This window comes from Beta vulgaris, chromosome 7 (genome assembly GCF_026745355.1).
Source record: "Beta vulgaris subsp. vulgaris cultivar EL10 chromosome 7, EL10.2, whole genome shotgun sequence".
In the NCBI taxonomy this organism is placed as follows: Eukaryota; Viridiplantae; Streptophyta; class Magnoliopsida; order Caryophyllales; family Amaranthaceae; genus Beta; species Beta vulgaris.
In genome coordinates this window covers 14,328,062-14,337,465 of record NC_079208.1, presented here as the reverse complement: position 1 = coordinate 14,337,465, position 9,404 = coordinate 14,328,062, and the positions used below count along the sequence as shown (strand labels likewise).

Genomic DNA, 9,404 nt, shown 5'->3' with positions numbered 1-9,404 from the left:
TAATTTTAATATAAAAGTAGACCTAATCACCGAAAGAAATTAAACTAGTCATTGTTGGGCTAATTTTCTTTTTTATATTGAGCTTACCATTGCTTAATTTTAAATTTAAAAGTAGAAGGTCTCTTACAAGACAAATTCTTGGCCTAGTTCGGCTTGGCTCGTCAAGATCTCGAGCCGAACCAAGCTACCACAAGCCGAGTTTTGACTGAGCTTTAACCAAACCGAGCTCGAACTGTTCGCGAATAGTCCGAACTCATTATCACCCCTAGTTGTATCAGGCTGGTATGGATCTGACCTGAATCTATCATCTATCACAGTAGGATTCATACTCAATTTTAAACATGGGTGGGGCAGTACAACTCAGTCTGGATTGGATCGTAGGTCCATGCCCATCCCTATTCTCATATCTTATTTAACTCTATCTTTGTGTCCTCTTCTGAATATATGAATCCTTCTGTTACATGTTGCGAGTAGAAAAAGTACAAATTATATAATTTTTCTTATTTATAGCTTTTTTTTACATCAGAAAAACTTGCATTAATAAAACTCGAAATACACCTAAGAGGGCATATTAACCCTCCATAATTAAGTCATCATGAACAGAATTTGCTACTAAAACATGGGGGGAAGGATCATAACATTTCTTCCTACAAGGATAGTAAACATCCTCAATAAAGCATGATGGACTTTTCTTGGATAAAACACACCATGCAAAACCAAGGGTTAATAACAGAGCGACTTCTACACTTTACCGCATTATGCCGTCTTTTGATGCTGGAGTGCAACCAGGAGGAGATTTTCATCTTGTTGGTAGACTGATTGTTGACCCATGGAGTAGACTTTGCCGGCGAGCAAGAGGAGGTCCTTGGAGGTACTAACAAAGAGACATAAGATAACTTTTGAAAATCCATACTTGTAGCCTGAGCTTCTGAGGCTGAACTTGAAGCTTGTTTACACTGATCATATCCTTCAACAGGAGAGTGTCTCATCTCCATTGACGTATGCCAAGCTGCACTCGTGCCACAATCCATCCTTTGTGATGGATTGAGAGTTCGAACACTGATCATTTATTTTTGGGAAGAGCAATAGTAATGTAACACTCTCTCCGCTGGCATCACCTTGTACATTGAGAGGGTGATAAGTAGATAGGTCATATGCAGGGTCCAGGTTTTGGTTTTCTTATTTATAGATATAGATATAGATATAGATATAGATATAGATATGTGAGGTCAAGTAATACATAGCAAACGTGAGGTAAACAAATTAAAAAGAACACTGATTGCATTTCCAAAGTAATGGTTCTCTCCCAACTCTAAGTATAATTCACGAAAAGATAAATTCTCTTGGTATTCTAACAATAAACAGAACAATTATCAAAGAATACTGTTTAATCAAAAATTATTGAATTTCGCTATGCATCCCCCTAACCCCCCACCCCCCAAAAGAAAAAAAAGAATATAATATTTCCACCTATGGTCTATGGATCTACCACATTCTCCATGTATTAACAAAAAGAAAACTATAGGAGCAAACAAAAATATACATATAATAAGAAAAATGACCAAAACGAACTTTGGAATCAAGTGCTACTGTGCTAGGACTATAGTTTGGTTGATTGAAGCCTAGAACCAATGGTATCAAGCTCAAACCTCTTGACAAAAGGGGCAACAGATCTGATGCTAGTGTCCTGAACATAAGGGGTGTTTTCCACCTTGATAGAAGGGTTATCAAGGAACTGCCGGCAAGGCTCATGTCGGTCCGCAACCGTGCCTTGGTAGTGAAAGTACTTCATTAGTGTATTAGGCAACCGGGTGGACTTACCCACAAAGTTCTCCGACATGTGAACTCCTGTCGCATATACATTCCGTGGCTGTATGGCGTATTTGTTGTCTCTCCTCGCTTTTTTAGCGTTCTTGTACACCAGCTTCTCGAATCCCCATTTCCTGAAAATGTTGGAAATATCACACATAATTTAATAGAAGGGGTAATGCAATAATGTTAGAAATATCTATGGCTATGTTCAGTTCACCTTATTTTTTCATATTTCAGATCTAATCAGATCAGATCAGATCAGAAAAAATAAGTTCAGATTAGATCAGTTCAGATCATGCTTATATTTAAAAATTACTATATCTTTTATTACATATTAGTAAAAATTATAATAATTGAATATTAATAAAGTACTCATTGAGACGAATCAAACAAGACCCCACATAACTATATTTTTTCTTATATATTGAGAAAAATCTAAAAGATAATATCTTATTATCAGATCAGTTCAGATCAGAAAAAATAAGTTCAGATAAGTTCAGATCAGAAAATTTCAGGTGAACTAAACATAGCCTATATATATAATGCATTTCATAAATTAGAAAGATTAAGACCTTAAATATAGCCAATGGACGCTTTATTTTGCTGTATAGTACCCAAGCCTTGTTTCGTATGATGAGTGTAATATTTCTTAAACGACATCATCCCATTATATGACCGTTTCACTATTAGTTGGCCCGTCAACTAGTCTTTAAAGGATCAAGAACATTTTTTACCATATAGAGTCCAAAAGAATTTAGGTACCAAATAGAAAAGTCTAAAATACCAAAGCATAGATTATGCATTAGGGTGCACAATGTTCATTGTGCACCCAAAAAGAACACGAACTTTTTTCAACAACTTTTCTACTTTAAAATAGAACACACGACTTAAAATTAAAGAACATGTAAATTTATATTTATAAAAGAACATAGGTTATAATCAAAAGAAGATGTAGTAAATAAACATCTACACTTAATTTAAAAGAACATATAGCTTTTAAATTTGAATTTGAAAAAAGAATCTTTCGTTGCAAAATTTAAGGAAATAAATAACAACAATTTTTTAAAATTATAAACTCTAAAAATAATAAAATGAAGTTGTTTAAAAAAACATACATCATGCTTTACATGCACATAGGTGCATGTATTCATTTGTGTTAAAACACAAACGTTACTAAATATAATATCTCATGAAATTATTAAGCTCAAGTTTCTTAGTCTACATGGTGCTTCGCCTTCCTAGATTTCGCGATCAAAAATAAAAAGCATCATTAAAAATGAAAGGCCAACAATCAAACTATTGCATAACTTTAATTCTACATGGTGCTTCTAGATTCGCGATCAAGGTCTTACAATCACGTTATTGGTATCTTTCAATAATTGCATGAAGTTAAATTTCAAATTAGTCATCAGTCATCACCCACTCCACGTAGAATTAGTAAGAAAATATCAACTTGCCCACAAACGACGGAGACGGCACACTAAACAACAAATCTTGTAATAATGTGCAAGCATGTGATTACAACACCTATCGGCTATAAATAATAATATAACTATAAATAATAAAACTATCTTAATTCGGTAATAGTGCTTCTCCATTATAAGCTAAAATACTTTTTTCAAAAAACTCTTATAAGATTTTCACTTATTTTAAAACGATTAAAGTATTATTTTAAATAGTAATAGATTATTAGTATTATGATTAAAATATACGAAACTTGGTTTAGCTCACTTCGTGGGATTTTCATGTTATGACTTCAAGATCAAGGTTCAAATTTCACCAAGTGAGTGGCACTTAAAAGAGGATTCCCTTGTTATTCCCCCTCCTTCAAAACACATGACCTCTAAGCAAGGCTGTGTTCAAGGACAGTCTAAAAGTTATTCATCTTATCTAACAAAAAGTATGATTAAGATATGCATAATGTTAATATTTATATTTGTAGGAACATTGATACATTTTTTACCAACAATAGTAACACTATGATATAATTATGATAATATACTTAAAAAAACTTGTCAACCTAAAACTCATGACTTCTCTCAAAAAGAGTGTGGAGATTTACATCGTTTTAGCGTTAATTGGTTTAAGAAATGGGATTGGTTTAAACTTGAATATAGTGTTGAAAAGGATGTAGCATTTTGCTTTGTTTGTTTCTTATTCAAGAATTATATTGAAATTTGTGCGGGGGTGATACATTTGTTAATAGAGGATTTAGGTCATGGAATAAACCAGATAGATTTGAAAAAAAAAACATGTTGGAGGAATTAAAAATGTACATAATTTTGCTTATGAAAAATATGTGAACTTAAAAGATGCCAAAGATAAATCAATATGTGTTGCTATGTAAAATGCAAGTGATGTGATTATAAGTGAATATGAACTTCAATTGCAAGTATCTTTAACTTATTTGAGATTTCTTTTGCTTCAAGGCTTGACATTTTGCGGGCATGATGATAGTATTCAATCTTTTAATAGGGGAAACTTTCTTGAACTTTTGAAGTGGCTAGGGGGAAAATGTGAAGATGTTAAAAAAATCACTTTTGTCAAAAATTAATCAAATGATCACTTCACCCAAGATTCAAAAAGACACTATTAATTAATTGGTGTGCAAAAAAAAACAACTAAGTGCATAATTGAGGAGCTTGGTGATGACTACTTTGATATATTAGCTGATGAGTCAAGTGATATGTCTCAAAAGGAACAATTAGCTCTTGTTTTACGATATGTTGATAGAAAATTTGGAAAGGTGGTGGAGAGATTTTTTTGAAAATAATTCATGTTGGTGAAACCATGCTTTGCTTATAGATCATTCATTAGTCCATCTATGATTTGAGAACAAGGGTATGATGGGGTTAGTAATATGAATAACTTTGATTATAAATGATACTGCTATAGCCTATTATGTACATGGTTTTGCTCATCCACGTCAATTAACTCTATTAGTCGTTGCTTCATTCATTTGCTTGGGCCTTCTAATGACTTATGAAAACCCCCCATGCTCTCAATACTTCCATTACAAATAGCTCCTCTTCTTTTGCTTTCTCATTAAATCATCTCTAGGTTAAAACTTCTCCTCAATTTTTTGAAATTAGGTAGGAAAAAACCTCTCCCATGGTAATTTGAACATTCATGATTGCTTCAACTAATTCAAAAGTGAGATTTAGGGTTTGCGAAAATTAGGAATTACAATTTGGTTTTTCTTTTCATATTTTTCCTACCCTCTCTTCAATTCTCCAAGTATATACTTCACATTGGTTTTAATTGTTTGGCTCTTATTGTGTGAATCAAATATGTATCCTTTTTCATCCAAGATTAAAGGAGACAACATAAGGACCTGTTTTCTTCGTCATAAAATAGCTGAACTGAATTGAACTGAACTAAACTGAATTGAACTGAATTGAATTGAACTGAGGTGAGCTGAAATGAATAGTGATATGTGAGAGTAAAAAGTATTGTCCACAGATGAACTGAAGTGAATTGAATTGAACTGAATTGAATTGAAATAAACTGAATTGAACTGAAAATAAGCTGGGGAGAACAGACCCTAAATTGCAACTATAATTGTTTGTCTCTTGCTTATTGTGTGTATGAGATATGTTCTTTTTTGGTGATTTAGGTTGGTTCCTAGAGGTGAAAATTGACAAGATCATAATCCAACAGGAAAAGGGGTTGAGTCGAGTTAAATTCATGTCGGTTTTGTCGGTAAATGGTTGAACCCATAACCCTTAATCCGGGCCGTTTATTGAACGAGCAACAACTCTAACTCAACATGTCTATTGACCATTTTATCAAGCATGTACATATGCATAAATCAAACAAATGTACTTCATATATTTCTTAACCCACATTTTATATACTAATATTTTACCAAAAGAAACCGATTCGAGCAACCACTTATATATTTACAAAAAAACATTCAAATTATTTCAAGCTAAACAAATATATTGACACTAGAATATTAGTTAAATGGGTTGTTGAATTTGGGTAAGAAAGTTTGACCCTAACCAACCTGTTTAATAAGCGGGTCACGTTGGGTCAAAGTGCTTATTTATGTTGGTTGAAAACTTCAACCCAAACCTGCTAATTTTCTATTGGATTCTGATCGTGTCAAATTTTACCAATTTTAAGAAATCGAAGGCTTAGAAATAAAAAGGTAATTAGGTCAGTGATTCATTAACATGATCCTTTAAGTAGTGATTCATTATATTTTGGTAGTTAAAATGTACTTCCTCGATTCCTCCGTTATTTTTCTATTGCAACAATTGGATTTTCACGCTTGTTAATATACAACTTTTAACTATTAATATTCTTAATTACTTTTTTTAGTAAAACCATAAAAATTTGATATTTTGAAAGTATATATTGAAATAAATTTAACAAGACTCAATAAGAATATTTTTTTCTTACGTAAAAATCGTAATAGATAGTTAAAGGATGATAGATAAATAATGTAAAAATTCCAGTGTTGTAATAAGAAAATAACGGAGAAAGTAAAAATTGAAAAGAAAATATGAGAGAGTTACTAAAAACAATATGTACATAAATGATAATTATCGACGAAAATAACCTTTTGAAATCCTTGCATAAAATCAAAGCTCAAAAACTCATTACCAACCTAACATAGTCTAGATCCTCTAGAGTTTCTAAATAACTCTACACGGTAAAGTTATTTAAATATCAGTCGTTGATTAAGAAATCAAAGGCTTGTATTTTCTTAACACCCCCTAACTTTCCTTTTGTAATTCTGCATTAGACAACGAAAAGATAACTACATTACAATAAGACGGATTGCGGATTTGCAGTATCTTTGGCTTTTTTTGTTTCAGTCAAACTTTACTAACTTGACTGACTATCATTCGTTATTTCGATGGCCGATGGATAGAAGCCAGAGAGGCACAGAGCCAGTTCTGGTGATGTGTTCAACTCTTAGATCATTCGCCAAATAATCCAACGGTACACTCATAACTAAATCAAAATGAGCAACAAGAACATCTCAATTCCACCGCAAAATATACACAATTGACAACAAATTATTAAGTAACGTATTCCTAATTGTATAACAGAGGATCTTAGGAAGAAATTTGGTCTAAAATAGGGGATTTTTGGAAAGATTGCATGAAATGTAATACTATGTTCTAATTTGTTATAAACTATACCAGTTAGAAACCGACAAATTCAACACGTAGCGACATGATCAATACAAGTAAAAAAAAAAAAGGATAGAGAGGAAAAATGAACATACTTGGAAATTTGGGCGGCATCTTCAGAAAGGCAGAGTCGATTAGACATAGAAACTTGCTCAATTACGAAGAGAGTGTAATCCTTGAGCGAATCCATTATAGACTGAAGAGACGATTTACCAGGCAAATAAATATATTCATCCACATCAAAGAAAAACATCCACTTAGTAGCAAAACGATGTCGATGCAAGCAATCATTAAGAATAAGCATCTGATTATGATAAAAAGCATCAAATCTCTCTTGCTCTTTCACATCATGTACAGTAACAAACCCAAGCTCCATCCACGGTTTCAACACCTCCATCACTTCAGGGTGTACCCCACCAGCATCATGAAACACAAAGTGGGACTCACTCCCAAACAACCTCACATGGTACGCGATCCATTCGCGTACCCGTTGAGGGCTAAGGTCGCCAAAAAGAGACCCTCCGCAGTAGAGAAACTCGTATTTTGGGGGCGTTACAAATTGGGAGGGGTCCCACGAATTAGGGGATTCCTCTAAGGCAATGATCGTGTCAGTTGAGTTTACAGCTTGATCAAACCCTCCATTAGTCGAGGCATGAAGAAGTAGACGGCCACCTCTAGAAGGGTCCATCCCACGTGGAAATGTACAATTGACAACAATTACAAGGTACACACGAGCGTACCCAAAGTCCTGGAAAGAAAGTTTCTCTCCAGGAACTATCATATTATTATTAGAAGACCCAGATGCAGTAGGAGTTGGTGGTGGTTCTGATTGGTACTCGCACATATAACTCGGGTGTCCGTAATTGTGAAGGGGTTTTGAAGAGAGTCCCATGATTGCGAATGTGTTGGGACCGCCGCGGTATGCGGACATTAAGACGAAATTGTAGGCGGCGGTCCCAACAGGGTAGAAGGATCGTTTGATGACACCGTTGTCGAGGATCTGATCAGAAGGTTGTTTGGGTGGAGATGGAGATTTGTCGGAAGAAATGATTGGGGTAGAAATGGAGGTAGTTGGACAAGAGGTGACATTGGTGGAGAATGGAAAAAAACGAGTGGGGAGGAATTGTAAGAGAGTGGCGATGGAACAAAAGAGGAGGAGGATCGTAAAGATGAGCTTGAGCTCAGGAGCACAGTTCCACCTCCACATTAACCTAATTAAGGACTTTCTCTCTCCTACACCTTTCCTTAATTTTTCTCTCTCATTCTTTGCCATTTGAGCTAGGAGAAGACGTTGACCATGGTAAGAGAGATGGGAGAAATTTTTATTATTTTTTTGTTGGAATCGGATGAAAATTGGAGTAATGGGTAAGTAGTTGGTCGACTTTTCTGCTGGATTAAATTAGAGATTGTTGTCTTAATGTTTTTATTTTTTGTTTTTTTTCTGATAGTAGATAATTATCTTGATAAAGTACTGTAATTCCTGTCAAAAGAAATAAAGTACTGTAATCAAGGTTTACTTTTCGGAGCCGGTAGAATCTTATTCGGCTGATAGCAGACGGGAAACACTCAGCGTTAAAATAGCGTCTCATAGGTATCAAAATAAAAACGGTTTTTTCACCAGCTACCCCTGTACTTTAACAAAATTCATGGGGTACCCCTAACTTTAAACTAATGCACAAGGTACCCTTACTATTTAAGTTAAATGCACCAAATACCCTTAATGACTAACGGTGTCAAGTTTCCGTTAGTCATTAGGGTTAATTAACTCCTTTAATCCTAATTAAACCCTAATTAAGCCCTAATTAACTAACTAAACCCTAGCTCCATAACTTGAAACCCTAACCCCCAACCACCACCAAACCACCACCACCTCCCTTCCTCTCCCCTAACCCACCACCCCTCCAACAACCCAGCCCCCACCAGCCCCTCCCCCTCGCCAGCAACCCCTCTCCGTCGCCGGCAACCACCTCCCTCTCGCGCCCACCCCACCCCCGACAGCGTACCCCCCTCCCCTAGCAGCAACCACCACCATTCTTGATTTCAAAACCTGTTTTCAAAAAAAAAATTCAAAATCATTTTCGAAAATCAATTTCGAAAACATTTTCGAAAAGGTTTTTGAAAATGGTTTTCGAAAACATTTTCGAAATCAAGAACCATTTTCGAAAAGGTTTTTGAAAATGGTTTTCGAAAACATTTTCGAAATCAAGAACCATTTTCGAAAAGGTTTTTGAAAATGGTTTTCGAAAACCTTTTGCGAAAATTTGCGAAAATCTTTTGAAATCATTTTCGAAATCAGTTTTTGAAATCAAGAAAATCAATGAAGAAGAAGAAGAGAGAAATTAAGAACAGCGTTCGCAGGGGTGGAGGAAATAGACGGGAATGGGGGAGGGGATAGGACTACGAGGGATGGGGGAGGGTGGCTGCCGTGGGGGTGTGGGAGGGAGG

At 34.9% G+C, this 9,404-nt stretch overlaps 1 protein-coding gene across 1 annotated transcript; it reads right to left on the bottom strand.

The window, feature by feature from the left end:
- Positions 1-471: 471 nt before the first annotated feature.
- LOC104898790 (hypothetical protein) lies at positions 472-8,459 on the bottom strand. Its single transcript, XM_010685899.4, has 2 exons — positions 7,055-8,459; positions 472-1,943 (listed from the first exon to the last, which is right to left on the bottom strand). The coding sequence occupies exons 1-2, from the start codon at positions 8,230-8,232 to the stop codon at positions 1,601-1,603; spliced, it is 1,521 nt and encodes a 506-aa protein (XP_010684201.1). The 5' UTR covers positions 8,233-8,459; the 3' UTR covers positions 472-1,600.
- Between the last annotated feature and the right edge of the window lie 945 nt (positions 8,460-9,404).

Coding starts and splice junctions, on each gene's coding strand:
- LOC104898790 (XM_010685899.4), bottom strand. CDS start 8,232: ATGGCAAAGAATGAGAGAGAAAAATTAAGGAAAGGTGTAGGAGAGAGA. Junction 1,944..7,054: donor GATGCCGCCCAAATTTCCAA/GTATGTTCATTT, acceptor CAACATTTTCAG/GAAATGGGGATTCGAGAAGC.